Source organism: Chenopodium album, chromosome 20, assembly GCF_948465745.1.
Source record: "Chenopodium album chromosome 20, dcCheAlbu1.1, whole genome shotgun sequence".
NCBI lineage: Eukaryota > Viridiplantae > Streptophyta > Magnoliopsida > Caryophyllales > Amaranthaceae > Chenopodium > Chenopodium album.
Window position 1 is genome coordinate 30,974,829 of NC_137853.1, and position 16,642 is coordinate 30,991,470.

Consider the following 16,642-nt stretch of genomic DNA (forward strand, 5'->3'; position numbering starts at 1 on the left):
TAACTCAATTTTCTTTGGGACTTAGGGTTTCTATGTTGGTTGAATTAAGTGAACTAAATTAATCATTCAACATTCGAAATCCTAAACATGCATCTAACATCGCAAATATATAAACAAAATATATAAAGCATAATTAAAGATGCATTTGGCAACTAGCATGACCCTTTGAACTTGAGTCTTCAAATCTTCAAGGGCCTTCGTTGCATCCTCTTGGCTTAGTCTTCTTAGAAACGCCGTCTTCGAGACATCACCACCAATCATGCAACTACTAGAAAAGCTAGGACTAATCTAAATAATTTAAGTATAAAAATACTTAACGGCACGCAGTCCGTATTTAGATTTACAAAAATACAAAACAGAACGCCGTCCGTATTTACTATCCTAGTCGGGCCCCACTAGTTGCCATTTTGTAAAACCTGCATTAGAATATCTATTCCATTCATCCATTCACTAACGTGAATGACCCATGCATTTTACAAATAATTCAAGCAACAATTCAAAACGAGCGCAAAACTAGTTACTAACTTAGGTGGTTAATCCAATTAACGCGCCTAATTAAAACTAGTCAAGGTTGTTATCCGATTATGTGAATTAACGCAATAATAATAGCTCAAAATGATTAATGAAGCTCCCACTAAATTCCATATCCAACTTAATTAAAAATAATCCAATTAAAATTAATTAAGCCGGTTAACCCAAAATTTTGCCAAAAATCTTGCAAGTGCCGGGAAAAACCGAGGCCTAGCCTCGTTTTTATTAAAATGAAAAAGCGCAAAATCGCAAAATTAATAGCCCCTTACGGCCGAGTGCCTAGCACCCAAGCCACGAGGCTCGGCTTGCTAGGCACTAAGCCCCGGGCTGCCATGTGTGGGTGCTTCCCCGCACAGCCACTGCTGCGCCAAGCCACGTGCTAGCGGCTGACAGCATCGCTCGCGCGTTATGCTGGCCCTAGCAGCGTGCTTGCAACGCACGCAAGTGGTGGCCTAAAAGGCCATGATGCTGTGCGGGCTGGTGCTGGCTAGCAACCGCACACTGCACCCCACGCAAGGCCCTGCCGCACCAAAGCTCACACACACCAACGCACAAGCATGTCGCGCATCCTCGACAGCCACATGCGGGCTGCGCAAGCAGCCTAGCTGGCCGAGAGATATGCTCGAGGCTCCGTGCCTCGATTTGCGCGCTAATACCTCGGAATTTTATTCCGATTTTTGTGTGACATAAAAAATTAATTCTAAATTATTTTTAGAACTAATATTGAGAAAAATGAAAATAAAACAAGTCCAACTTAATTAAATTCAATTTTAGCGCACAAACCAAAATTAATTCAAGAACCATTCTTTAAATTATTTTTGGCTGAACTTGATGCTACAAAATTGAGGGCTATTCTCATAATTAATTTAACTAACATAAATTTACAATGAGATTTGACAAAAGGAGTTGGAAAAATAAACACAATCATCCAATGAAAAGTTTCTCCAACACTAACTTGTGCAAATTTGAAAAATTACATTCTTACAACATGAAGAGTAATCAAATTTCAATCACAAATTTGAACATTTAAGACTTTAATCAACTCAAAAATGATTAAAACCAAAAATTAGTTCATTATGGAATTTAGAAAGTTAAGATCCAACCAAATAAATAATTAAAGATTGAATCTTTACCATTTTAGGGGCTTTAAAAAATACATTTTCACCATAAACATTCACACTCCAAACAATTATTTTGCAAAAATGTGAAATTGCAGGTTTATGTGAAAAATGAGCTCACCAAATTAAGCACCAATTATGACTTCATAATCATGCTTAATAAGGGCTATAATTGCAGTAGATTAATAAAATAATCAAACACATAATCCAACTATTGCATGCCATAATTAATCAAGGTTTAAAGATTTAAAATTTTTTGTCAAAAACGAAAAACCCTTCGAAAAACCACTTTCTGGGTGAATTTTGGCTTCTGGAATGCCATTTTTAAACACAAAGTGTGTAAAGTCTTATTTAGAACGTCGATTCCACCCAAAATTCACTATTTTTGAGTCAAAATCGGAGTTCGTAATCCAAAATCAGCATAAATACGATTTTAATCCAATTAAAAACGAGCTCCTAATCTAATTAGGATGCTAAACCAGAAATTTAAATCCATTTTAAATCACCTTAATTAATTTTCAGTTGTAAAAATTAAATGCAAGAGGCTCTTATACCGCTGTTGGGATAGTTGGTAAAAAGGCAAAATAGAATTTAATTTAATTCCAAATTAAATTAAATAGCCATGAAACAATAATCAAATGACAAGTGTCATCACACAAAGAGGGAGTAGGTGGGAGGACCACCTTGGCCTTGGAGAGCAAGGCAAGGCTTGCCCCCACCTACTCGGTCAGCCCGGGCAGCTGCCCGGCCTTGGGCAGCAAGGCCAGCCTTGCTGGCAGCCTTGCGCCACGAGGCTAGGCACGCTAGCCTATGGCCGCAAGCCCACGGATGCCACCGCAAGCCCACGCACACACGCAGGCTAGCAGCAGCACCCGCAAGCGAGCAGCAGCAGCATAGGCCCAACATCGCCCTCGCAAGCACGGCTTGCTTGCTGGCCTTGCTGGGCAGCCTGGCTTGGGGTGCTGTGGCGCGCAGGCCCACGAAGCAGCCCCAGCCAGCCTAGCCGGGCCTTGCGAGGGTTGCGGTGGCTCGGTGCCTTGATGCTTGCGGACCCTAGCCACTTGCCTTCGATCCGGGGCGTGGCTAGGGCTCGTGCTATCCTCGTTTTAGCACGATATATTATTTTATTATGTTTTTCGTCTTCGTCGATTCCTAAATTCGACTTGACTTACGACGCTCTAAGCTCGGAATCCAACGTCTTTGTTCGTAAAAACTCTATTGACTCATTTAATCCTTCGGATTAATTCGTCGCTTCGGTTCGGTTACACGATTGGGTGTGACCCGAAGGGTTCAGTCAAGATTAAGCTGTAATATTAATTATTCATTAATATTACTGATCGGAAGCGGCCTCCAGCTAGACATTCCAATCACTTGACCTCACTGAATAATTAGCTTTCTAATTAATTCCGAACTCTCTATCGGAATAATACACTTGTTCGAAGGACACCATTCCTTTCATGATTTGTTGAGAAGATCTCCAAAGCAATTGTCAAACTTGATTCTTCCATCTCTCAATTCTCCATTAATTTTCCTCACTTTATGTCTCTTAAAATACTCCTAATCTATCCCAAATCTAAAGAGAAAAGCTATCAACTAATCCTAAGATATGAAGGAGGATAAAAAAAAAAGTTAAGTTTGTTTTACAAGTTGAGCCCAACAGGTAATTATATTAAGGAAAATAAATGAGCAAAAATCCACAAAAACGTTGCGCATACATGGTCGTGCGAACGCACCAGCCGCCATGCGCGCGCACGCGAGTGTCTTACCCAGCTCATGCGAGAGCGCTGCTGGGTGCGCGCAAGATGCCGAGGCCACAGCAGCACGCAACAGCTTGCACAAGGGTTGTGCACATCGGGAGCTGGTGTGCACACGTGGCCACCTATGGTTTGGCAAATTGAAGGTAAAGCACTAAATTATATATGATTCTTTGATTTGTAATGTTTTTATTTCCATGGTTGTCATTTTCAAACATATAATTTTAATAACCAGTATTTATATTTATATTTATCAATAAATAAAATTATAAGAAAAAAGATGATATTTTGAATACAGAAAATGAAAATTTAAGAAATTCCAATTGTTTTTAAACAAGATTAAATTTAATACAGGTATTTCTTTAATTTTGGTACAAGCAAAATCTTTGGTTGTTTTTTTTCCCAAAAATCGTTCAACATATTGGTTAATCTTATGACAACAACAGATTAGGAAGGACTCTCTTTTATAAGCGTGATAACCCATTAATAATGAACAAAGCCCAAAAGGCCCAACCATCAATTACCACAACTAGCTAAATCAATTCCTATTTCCTTTAGTTTTTTGGCCCAATAATATGGCCCATTATAACAAGTAAGAAACAGACTTTAAAAATAAAAAAAAAAAATACTTGAACTTTGCGGCCAAAAATAAATAAAAAATGTTTAAACTACAATTTCTGAAAAATTAGAAGAAAATTATAAAAGGAGCTTAATTCTTTTTGACAAGGACAATGAACAACTGAGTTCCTTGCTTAAGGCTTGACTTGAACTTGTCAGAAAACTCAATGGTTTTCTTAGAAAATCTATCAAACAGTTCATCCATTTTCTCAACGCCAAAATGTTTAGACAAAATTCCTTCCATTCCAGCTCTCAAGTGATTTGCTATTGCGTTATCATCACCCGTAGTCTTAGAACCACCCTCATTATTCTTTCTTGCTGAAGTTGGATCAGTTAGCTCCATTCTCTCAATGCTAAATCTCCCGTTCTTTTTAACTAAGGATTGCATCTCCATTGGTGAAACGCCGTAGATTGGCAAGTTGAAGGAGTCTACTCGCTCTTGGCTTATGACTCCCTAAAATCATTAGGGAAGACAAAGGAAAAAAAAAAAAACCTTAGAAAATATTTTGTACTAGTTTTGTTATTACAATCACAAACACATTGTAAACTTCTACTTTTGAATGTAAATTAGAAGCAAAATTAAATCAAGAACACAGTGCAACACTTCATTTGACCTAAAAGCAAATAAGATGGTGATTAATGGATTATCATACTTTTATCTTATTTGGCCATCTAGTTGGTTTAGCCATCAAACAACCTAATCAATTAAATAAAGCATAACTCAGGCGTTACCTAGTTGGTTCATTAGAACTAAAATTGCACTTACAAAAAGAACAAAAGGCACTTACAGCTTCAGCCATATCCACTAGGGAAGCACCCAAGAGTTCGAACATTATCCCAGCAGGAACCTGAGAATGAGCCACTGTTTCATCAGGAATACAAGGCATAATGAGCACCATCATCCCACCAACTACGAGCTCTCTCGCTCTTTCTCCTAAAAACAGCTCCATGTCTTCAGAAAACTGCCTAGCATAAGCATCCTCAACACCTCGCGGAGCACTAGTGTAGTGGATTCTCCCACCATTCCATGCCCCAGATTCCTTGTTAAGTAGCTCCTTAGGCTCCTTAGACAACCATTGTAGAGAATACGATGAGTGGATAAAGTGGAGTGACGAATCAGGAAAAAGACGGCCATAGAAGGAACCGGGCACACCAGCTGAGAAGTAGGCACGATCAAAAGGAAGGGAGGTAAAGAGGGTGTTGAAATCGTTTCCAGCATGATCATTGAAGAAGACTTGAAATTGAGGGTTTTGGAAAGACAAGGATTTGGCTTTGGTTTCGATTGTGTCCATCACATTTTGCATTGCAGTGAATGTATTCGGACCTACTGAACAGCCAAGGTCAGCTAACCGGATTGTCGTGGTTGCTGATGGTGTTGTGGCAGCAATGGGCAAGAGGAAGTTCATGGCATCAAATTTCTCAGTGATTGCGGAGCAAATTAACCCTTGTACTGCACTTGAAGCTGATTTCTGTGTTGGTTTCAAAAGAATCATCATTAGTACTTAATATTATGCAGTTTCTTACATCATTAACATAACCGGCCATGATGGATTATAAGATAATTTATATTCAATATGAGATTCTATGTGGTAGAGGCTACTAAAAGAAACATTTGACACATTTAACCACTAATCAAAATTAAACCATTGTATGTCATCACATCTTTTTTATGTACGCTGCAAAGAATAAAATCCAACTTTCCCTTAGACCAAATAGATGAAAAGGTGAGCGTAAAACAAGCATCAAGTTTTATTACATGACTAAATTTTTTCTTTCCACAATATAGATTGTCTTTGCAACTCAATGGATAATTTGAAATTCAAAAAATCTATATTTATCCTATACTAAAGCAATAATCATTCCTTTATTTTTTTTCCCTCCCAAAATTCCCTTTCAAATCAATGATTTTGCATGAAAAATGTATGAAAACAATTAATGAGTATTTTAAACTACAAGTAAAACTTGATTTCTAAATAAGTTTACTTTTAAAAAATATCTTTTATAGATATATTTATTTTAGTATTAGTTAAAAATCGAGCATTTGCTAGGGATATATCAAGTTTTCTTATAAGGTATGTCCAAAAGTCTGGCATACAAAAACTAAAAAAGTTTTAACCGAATCAAACAAACTACACAAAATACAAAGCAAATTTTATGTAAAATGCTAAATCCAACGAAATCCAAACGAATCACACAAACTACCCAAATAACAAACCATTTTTTGTAATACCTTCGTATCATATTACATTATGTGCAACAATTTAATGTTTATATCTCACAAAAAATAACCAATTGTTGCACATAATGTTAAAACCAAAACTCCTTACATATGTTGTTCTCTAAACTAATTCCACTAAAATTATCTATATATGTGGATCGATTTTTTATTTTGTTTTTTAAAATTTCATTTTTCAAAAACTTAAAACCACTAATTTTGTTGGGTGATGATTATTGTTAATTAACCGCTAATACCGTTAGCATATTTAATTTACAAGCCGCAATTGATATTAGTGGTTCATCTATTAATACTACTAATAACAATATTAGCAATTTTACATACTATACGAGATCAATTTTCTATAAAACCTAAAAATCTAAGAATCTAACCTTCTAGCTCCTAATATACAACTACTAATAACACTAGTAGCGATTTTGTTAATAAAGTTGTTAACACCAATTGAGGTTTTATTATCAAATTGAATCACTAAGATGTTGTCGGTTTTATTAATATAATCACTACTAGTGTTAGTGGTTTAATATTATCTAACACTTCTATCACTAACTAATTCTTGGATGGTATTTGGAGAATTAGTTTTGAAACCAACACATATAAGAATATCATCGCTCCAAATATACATATTCACCCAATTTTCTTTGTTTTATTATCTTAAATCTCAAATCTAAAACTATGTGCAACAACCGTATCATTGCTTGAGCCAATAACTGGCTAAATATTTTAAAACGAAACATAAATTAAAAATAAAAAAAAACTCACTTAATAGAGTTTGTTTTTTTCCTTTATACGTTACTCTAAAATATAAATAATCGGTGAAAGTTCAATTAAACTGATGAGCCCACATTAACACACATTATAATCAGACCATAACACCTTTTTCTAGGTGATGAGATCCATTTTTTTTTTTTTTTTTTTTTTAACAATTTAGAAAACAAATCTTATACTTCATATTTTGTTTTTCAAACCCAAATTAACACTTTTTTTACGGTTTTAATTGAATCGTTATATGTTTTAGTACATATTCAATAAAGATGATATGACTAATTGACTAGTATTCAAACTATTTTTGAAACTGTTAACCTGATACTTGCCTCCGCATCCTCTTAACCATTGACTAATTGAGGTCATACTGTATTAATAAAGATAGCACCTGACACAAGCCTATTGTGGGCAGGGCCAACCAGACTCTATTCATGTTGGGACATTGGTTGTGCCTGGGCATAGAATTTTGGAATATAGGCACGTCACGGCCATGGCCCGTAGAAGCACAAGATAGCCCACGGGTTAACCCAACAGGCTCAACATGTAAATAGGCTCGTGGGCCTGCTTGGGCCATGTTTTTGCAATTTTAGGCTCAGCCAGCACGACCATAGTTTCCGGTTGGGCCTGGGCCCGAGAAGGTCTTAGGTCTATGGCCTAGCCCAAAGTCATCTTTAGTCATACATATGAACTACTTTTTTTAAGGCATATTGTAAATTTGTAATAGCCGTAATCTAAAGTTGTTCATTTTTGGATTAATTTTTTTCAAGTCAGTTGTTCATTTTTGGATTAGTGTTATTCAAGTAAGTTGTTCATTTTTGGAATTATGTTATTCAAAGAATCCAAATTGAAAAAACCACACTTTTTTATTTGTCTCACTTTAAATAATATACTAGATAACATTAAAAAATTAGAATTTTTTTTTTACATATTATGTACATAGTTTCATATTCACATAGTACATGTTTTTTTTATCCTTCTTCCATTCTTTAATTGCTTGTTTAGTTGTTTATTAGCTTGTCCAATATTGATTCACTATTGACCCAACCCCCTTTGTCCCAAATTCCCAATATAATGTGACCCCCTTTTGGCACAACACTTTACCAACCCATACTAATTCTAATTCGACCCGCCATTTAATCATATTTAGTTCTTGTAAAAAAAAAAAAAATCATATTTACTTACAATAAATTGTTATTCTCTCCAATGTAAAATTATTTGTCACAAATTGATTTTTTGCATTATTGATCTACTAATTTTGATAGTACATCTATGCTAACAAAAATTATACATTTCCCCTGTTTGGTTTTAATTGTAACTGGAATGTTTTCCATTGATCTCAATATATAGGGTTACAAGTATGAGTCCTAATCTCGTTAGGAATCTCAAAGGATAATTACATAATATTCTCAAAATATATCCTACACTAGCAGAATATCTAGAATATTTATCTCATATTCTATAAGTAACATTAAGAAAATTGCATTTATTCATGTTGTTACGTTTGACCAGCTTTATAGTCAAGTGGTATCTTGTTAGACTCGTTTAATTTATATTTTCACAATACTAAATTTTATATTTTTGTCTATTTATATTAGAGATTAAAAGAGTTGAAATTATGAATTAGCAAATGTGAAAAAAGTTATAACTAAAAAAGAACCGAGAAAATATTAATGATCAAAGTTGACAAGCGTGTCTAATCAAGCTACTTTGTACATCAACTTTTTAGAAATAGAGAGTATGAAGTTGGCAAGCTTTATTTTCACTTACATGGTGCTCTATACATACAAGACTAGAAAGAAATTGAATCTCAATACACGAAGTATACAAGACGTTGTGAGCCTTCGTTACTTTAAACCCAGAAAATATATATATATATATATAAAAGAATGACTCAACTAAGCTAGTTGGTGATTAAGTTTAATCAAATCAACAAATATGTATTTTCTCATATTAATCGATAAATAATCATAGTCAATGTTTCACTCCTCAAATGGAATATTTAATCGAAAGAATTGGAACGGAATACTAGAAGCTAAGAGCGATATAATTAATTAGCTAGTTAAATATACCTGAAAGGTGGAGTTCTTGGTGTAGCTGAAACTGCCATCTCCTCCCTTCATTGGATATGATTCTACTGCTGCCATCTCTATTTTTAGTGAGATATCTTTCTCTCTCCTCTCTAAAAATAAAATCAAAGAAGCTATGTCGATGTTGTAATTTCCTTTTACTCCGCACTTGAGTTGCCAAACTCTTCACGCTTAAATAATCGGCTAAAATTATAGTAGGCGAGTATTTTATATATTTTCTCAATTTCCCTCAATTTTTGACAAATCAGTACACGTGAGTGGGGTCCGGATTTTTTTATTAATACTTTACGAATCTCAAGCCTATTTTATTACAACATTGCCCCTTTAAGGGTATTAATTTGGATTTTCTCCTATTTACATACTTCACTTTATATACTACTTCCGTTTCTTATTATGTGCAACAAAGGGGTATTATTTCGACATAAAATTTTCCTTTGTTAAACATAATAAGAAACATAGGTAGTATAAAACCTAAATAAGCTAAGTCTCACCCCCCCGCCCCCTTCAAATACTGACTTCGCCACTGTATACCAAAACGTAACAAGATTTCACTTAACTAGGTTATTTTAATATATCTTATTTTAATATTTTTCATATTCTCTCTCCTGATTCTCTTCCCCACTTATACCCAATTTTATTTTTTCAAGATTTTCTTTATTATTCAACCAATTCCAATTCAATCATAAATTAATGATTTTCTACAATTTCTCCAAGACTCCATAATTGAAGAAGTGGAGCAAATGATTAAATACGGAGGGAGTAATGAACTTCTAGAGGCCCAACTTAATAAAATATACTTCCTCTGTTTTTTTACTTGACATGTTTCTTTTATCACGCTTGCCAATGCAAAACTTTAACGATCAATAACTTTAATTCTCCATAAGTAAAAATTATTAAAGTTATATATTATGATAGTACTTATTGAGACAAATTCAAAAAGATCTCGTATGAATATTTTTTTTTACATATTATTCACAAAAGATGGTCAAAGGAGGGATGGTGAATAGTGTAAAAGTCAAAGCGGGTCAAATAAAAAAGAACGGAGGAAGTATAGTTAAAGAGAATAGGAGTTGGGCCATGGAGGCCGGACTTTCTCCTGCCCTCTAGGTCCGCCCTTACGATATATGCTTTCACTAGCACTATTAGCATTAGACCTGTCAACTCAGGTCATTTGGGTCGGGTCGGGTTCGGTTCATCACTCACTAACTCGAGTTTAGGTTCGGGTCAGGTTAGAAATTGACAGGTCTACTTGTGATGCGTGCGGTTGTGTAGTATAGGCATTTTCACCCAACTACTACAAATTCGACCTTTTCCACACAATTAGTGATTTCCCCAAGAGTGAGGGATAACTCAAGTGGTTAGAACTTTCCTTCCAATTTAAGGAGATCGTGTGATCGATTCTCATCACCCGTTCTTGTCACTCTCTAAAAAACAAAATAAAATAAAATAAAATAAAAAAAAATTACCATTGGTGTATGTCTATCTTAAAGCTTTTCAAATGTGTTTTTAAGTTTAGATCCCTCTTAATTATTTGTAATCTAATATTTTGTAATTGGAATACTTGCTTTATTTACAATAGGTAGGACATTTGGACTTTCACAATTACTAATGTACAATTTAAATATTATTATCTTTAATTACTATTAAGTACATTTTATAGAAATTTGATATTTTGAATATATATAACAAGATGATTCTTACATATCCCACTTAAATATTTTTCCGTATCTAAAAGAGTGGAGATACCCCACATGACACTACAAATCAGAAAATAGAACAAAAAGCCTGTTTGCTGAACTTGGTAAATTATTTATAGTTAGCGAATGCTCAACATTTCCAAAGCTTAATGATATTAGCTAACTAAGAGAAACAGTAATTGTGATATTTAAAGAGGTAATTTATTTCCAATATATTTTAGGATTATTATGGTTCCATTTGTGTGGAAATAGGAGGGTGTTTTCCATTACATGAGTGATGCATTGTGGAAATTATCTTCACCACTTAAGAAATGATCTTGTTGTAGATCACGAAATAATTAACCTCCCAAGAACTATTTAACACAATTTCATTTTCAGTTTTTAGCTCAAGATTTGCACGTATATTTTGAGAGAATCATTCGAAAATTTCAAACATTCCTGGGAAACAGCTCGTTACATTAGTTTATCAAGCGGTAGTGTACACACTTTATTACGATTTCATTGTCTCTTACCTTAGCTTTGTGAGAAAACATTATTAAGAGAGTGTGTGTATTTGTATTTGAATCACTAAATGGTTAATTAGTGATTGAGTATCATTTGTTTGGTCAAGTGCAAGTGCTTGTGAGGTCAAATGCATTTTAGACACCTTTAGTTAGGTGTGGGGACTGTTTAATCCGAGTAGGTAAACAATTTTTTGTGATTGCTTTTGTATTTTTGAGGTATATACGTAATTAATAAAAGTAACTAGGAATAGGGAGGACGTAGGCTCTGAGTTTAGCTGATCGATAGATCTAAATGTTCTTATCGTTTTATCATACTGGTTCCCTTTTAACTTGAGAAAACTTTTATAAGTTCACTAACTGTTTAGTCAATTTAACCCTTTTTGAGTACCAGCTGCATTTTTAGATTGTGTCAATTATTATCAAATGGATAGAGTACTTCTAAATAAATACATATAAAGAAAAAACGTACTCGTGTTTTGATGTGTAATTTCAAAGTATAACTTTTTTTATATTTCTTTATACTAATTATATGAGAATAAAAATTATGTATTGATTTCTTAGCATGCGTCCGAGCAATTGATACAAATCGTAGCCCTATATGACAAACCATTAAATTCCAACCTTTATTCGATAAATCAAAGATCTTGAGACTCTTCCATGGAGTAAAGGAGAGAACTACCAAACATAGATCATTAATTATGAAAATCAAATGTCCAAAAACTCCTAGAAAAGGAGAGACAACCACACGTCCACACATAGCTCAAGTGGTTAGAGCTTCCCTCCCGATCTCAGGAGATCTTGGGATCGATTCTCATCACCTGCCCTTGTGGCTCTCTAAAGAAAAAAAAAATGGTAAAAAAAAAAATTAAAACTTCCTCCATTTTATATTATACGTTGTATTTGCTATTTATAGCTTTCCCTTTTATTTTATTAAATCACCCATAAAAACGCAATATGTTATATTTCACCCCCGCTTAACAATAAGTTCCATTTTATTAATTAAAAACATTGATTTTTGTGCCAAAACTTTTTCTATTAACGTTTTTGGGTCATTTTGGCCCTTTAATTAGTTTCAATTTGAGGTCAGAATTAAAAAAAAATTATTGAAAATGCTTCATTTTGCATGCTAAGAATTACCTCATTTTGCGTGACACACACAAAATAAAGCATTTTCGATACTTTTATTTGGTGTTTTGACCTTAAATCGGACTCATAGGGTCAAAATCGATAGAGCAAGTTTTAGCATGAAAATCGATAACTAACTTTTAGTTAATAAGAGGTGGTGAAATAAAACTATTTGCGTTTTTGTGCTTGGTTATTTAAAATAGAAGAAAAAACAGGTGGTTAAATCAAAATAGGGTGTTTTGAGGGGTGGTAAAATATAATTAATCCTAATATTCTTACACATTTTGCTTGTAACTATTTTCATTTACCATAATATTTACCGAATCCGACAACATTTATTATCATTTACTAAAATATTTACCTACCCCAAAACAAATATTACCCCCTCTGCTTCACTTTGTTAGTCCCCTTTGGAATCAATCACTTAAAATAAGAAAAGGAGGAATCCTTATAATTTGGAATTTGATTACAGCTTTGTAATTAATGTTTTGCCTTTTCCTGTTTTATTTGTTTTATTTATGAGAATTGGATGTAATTAAATCGCTTATAATAAATCTCGATTGGAATAATTTGCCATGTCAGCAATCCACTAGCACACATATTAACCAATCAGAATTATTTAACTCTTTAAACACCTAATTAGATTAATTATTCATAGATTATGAAAATTATTTACCCTTTAATAATGTTAGGAATATATCTTATATGAGTATATTATTTTAAAACGTCCAAAATATTATATGGGACTAACAAAGTAAAACGAAGGGAGTATCATTTTACCTAGTCCTATAGCATTTCCTTAATAGCTGCAAAACAAATGTAACCAAAAATATGAAATGGAGGGAGTATCATTTACTGCATAGTTATTGAGTTTTGAAAACCACGTAATACACTACCAAATCATAGCCAATGTAAGAAAATATTTTAGTGGGGCTTACTTTTTCTTAAACTCTAAGTAAAAATTTTGCTATTAGCTAGTTAGTTAGTTCCAAAACTGAACAAAGTCAACACACATTAAGTTTTCAGAAACTTTCACCAATGAAAAAAAAAAAAAAAAGTTTCCCAAAATCATCTTAACTAGTTTAAGTCCCGTGCAACGCACGGTTTTTACTTAACCTAATTATGAATTACAATGTCAATTTAACAATAAATTTTTTTAAAAAAATCAATATTTTTAATTGAAACAAATACATAAACTTCTTTTCAAAAAAAACTAACTTGAATTTCATATTATATTGATATCAAAAATTATTGATCATTAAACATTTAAAAAAAAAAAAACATTTCATATTATATTGATATCAAAAATTATTGATCATCAAAAATTTCATATTAAATGTTTTATACAAATTTAATTGACTAATTTTTTCGTGACAATTAATAGTCAATTTTTTTATTTTTTTATATTTACAGTTATTGAATTGTAGTGTTATTATTATAAATAAATCAACAATATGTAATAAAGGCTAAAGTGTTAATCCTGATTGTAGCAAAAAAAACTTTGAAAGAAAAAACTACGTAGAATGATACGGAATATAGGAGTACATTATTCTAATATATATATTAACTTATACGTAATATATGTTTGTTTATTAAATATCTATTATAATGCCTAAAAAAAATATATATATCTATTATAAAATATATAAAAGATATGTTAAAATATTTTCATTGAATGCATATAGAATATACTTCGTATTTAGTTGCCAAATTAAAAGTTAAATAATGTGGGATATATAAATTAATATTCATGAAGATTTGTAATTTAAAAAAAAAAAAAAAAAAAAAGGAAAGTAAAAGTGGCGGGAAAACTTTTAATTAGAACATGACAAGTGTCATGTTAGATTCGCTTTTAGTATTATGTTATTGATTGATTGACTATATGAAGCCCGTGCGATGCACGGTTTGTTTGTATTTTTTCAAACAAAATATTTTACTAAATATATATTTATCCGATTAACTTTGTGATATTCGCTTGTTTACTACTTGAATTTTTTACTATAAAATGAATTATTAATTTTGTTTTTCATATTTAGATAAAAAATCCTAATATAAAAAGATAATATTTTATTTCACAAAGTTTCATATATGACTGGTCACACCGTGTGGCCGGGATTATTTGGTCAGAGTTACTTAATCGATCAGGGGTTACTCGCACGATCAAGGCTACTCGGTCAGTGTTTTGGTGTGTCTCAGCCGCCACACGATATGGCCAGCCATACAGTAATATAAAATTTTAGATCTAAAATAAATTGCAATTCTTTTTTTCATTGGCTAAAATATAACATTTTCCTATGTGACGCTCTGATAAATTTTTATTTATTATTATATTCTTACGTAGCGCTTTAAAAAAACTAATCTTACGTGGCATAATCCTATTGTAGCGTTTTAAAAATATTAATCCTACGTGGCGTTTATTTTTTTATGATAATCCTACGTATCGCTTTAAAAAAACTAATCTTACGTGGCATAATTCGATTGTAGCGTTTTAAAAATATTAATCCTGCGTGACACTTTAATAATTTTTTAAAAATTAAAATCCTACGTGGCGCTCTAAAAACTCTGGTAAAAACTCCCCTTTATATAATCCTACGTAGCGCTTTAAAAAAACTAATCTTACGTGGCATAATCCGATTGTAGCGTTTTAAAAATATTAATCCTGCGTGGCGCTCTAATAATTTTTTAAAAATTAAAATCCTACGTGGCACTCTAAAAACTCGGGAAAAAACTCCCCTTTATATATATATATTAGATTATTGAATAACTCCCCTGTATACTCTACGGAGTACTAAGTTTTGAAAGCTGTTTTACTTACCATATAAGTAGTCCAATTTTAAAAGCAACAAATTGAAATCCTAAGAAGCTTTTCGAACTATTTTTTTTTGGTGTTTAGAGAGCCACAAGGGCGGCGGTGAGAATCTATCCCACAATCTCCTAAAATTGGGAGGAAAGCTCTAACCACTTAAGCTATCCTTCATTCTCAACTTTTCGAACTATTAGTTACGACGATTCACATGATCTGTTCTTATCTTTAAATTTGATCAAACTTTAACCTAATTGATACGCTAATCTGTAAGATAAAACATTATCAAATGAGATAGATGCATGTCATTAGATTCATATTAATATGTATTTTTCAAATATGATTTTTTCATAATTATTTAAATTACGAGAAATATATATATTCAACGATATATAAACATAAAAAAAAAAATGATTTGATTTGATTAATTTTAACATAAGTTGGTATCACCTTAAATAAGTTGAACTGAACATAGCTAGCCTAGTATTGCTCACTTGTTATTGGATTGTTTTTTATTTAAATAGAAAGGTACACAAGTTTACTTAGGCCTTGTTTAGTTCAGCTTATTTTTACTTATTTCAAGAAAAATAAGTTCAGATCAGATCAAATCAGATCAGAAAAAATAAGTTCAGATTAGAAAAAATAAGTTTAGATCCGATCAATGTTTTATGTGCAGTTTTTTATCGTTAAATATCTTTAATTTCGTAATGAAAAAAATTATAAAAATTATATATTAATAAAATACACATTATTGTGAATCTAACAGACCTCAGTTGATATATTTTTTCTTTATCGATTATCGTAAATTTAAGGTCAAAATTTGATCAAATCAAACAATCATATCAGATCAAATCAGATCTAATCAGATCAGATTAGACCAGATCAGATAAGAAAAATAAGGTAAACTAAACAAGCCCTTATTTACAATTCGTAATTTGTGGTACTTGTGTTCAATAAACATGCATTGTGGTACTTGTCTTCAATAAACATGCATTAATTGGTGTAGTTACCAGATCTAAACACTGCAACAAATGAATAACACGTACAAGATTGTTTACTAAGTCTATTTAAATTCTAATGCATCATACAAGGAGTAGCTAGCATGTAGCCATTAAATAAAACCTTTTTATAACGAATTGTCATGAAATGAATCTACGAGGTACACGAGGTACACGAGGTGAGCACTGAGCAGATTAAAAAATAAAAATGGTTCAGTGAATCATTATTGAACGGAGTTTTTTTTTTTTTTTTAAGACATTATTGAAACCGAGTTGATCTCAATTTACTTACACTAATAATTTACTATATTAGCTTAATAATTTCATATAGGGGCGGGGGGCCATTGCACATTTCCACGTGGTAGATCCATGACATTTGGAAAGCCAACCATGTTCACCGTACCCGCGGT

At 32.5% G+C, this 16,642-nt stretch overlaps 1 protein-coding gene across 1 annotated transcript; it reads right to left on the minus strand.

Annotated features, from left to right (window-relative positions):
- Positions 1-3,891: 3,891 nt before the first annotated feature.
- On the minus strand, positions 3,892-9,211 carry LOC145599379 (loganic acid O-methyltransferase-like). Its single transcript, XM_081655769.1, has 3 exons — positions 9,089-9,211; positions 4,810-5,490; positions 3,892-4,475 (listed from the first exon to the last, which is right to left on the minus strand). The coding sequence occupies exons 1-3, from the start codon at positions 9,161-9,163 to the stop codon at positions 4,113-4,115; spliced, it is 1,119 nt and encodes a 372-aa protein (XP_081511895.1). The 5' UTR covers positions 9,164-9,211; the 3' UTR covers positions 3,892-4,112.
- Positions 9,212-16,642: the final 7,431 nt, after the last annotated feature.

Bases quoted from the DNA above. Each gene is read 5' to 3' on its own strand.
- LOC145599379 (XM_081655769.1), bottom strand. From the start codon at position 9,163: ATGGCAGCAGTAGAATCATATCCAATGAAGGGAGGAGATGGCAGTTTC. The intron at 5,491-9,088 runs GTATATTTAACT...AAACCAACACAG, and splicing joins CCAAGAACTCCACCTTTCAG to AAATCAGCTTCAAGTGCAGT. The intron at 4,476-4,809 runs GTAAGTGCCTTT...TAATGATTTTAG, and splicing joins TAGTGGATATGGCTGAAGCT to GGAGTCATAAGCCAAGAGCG.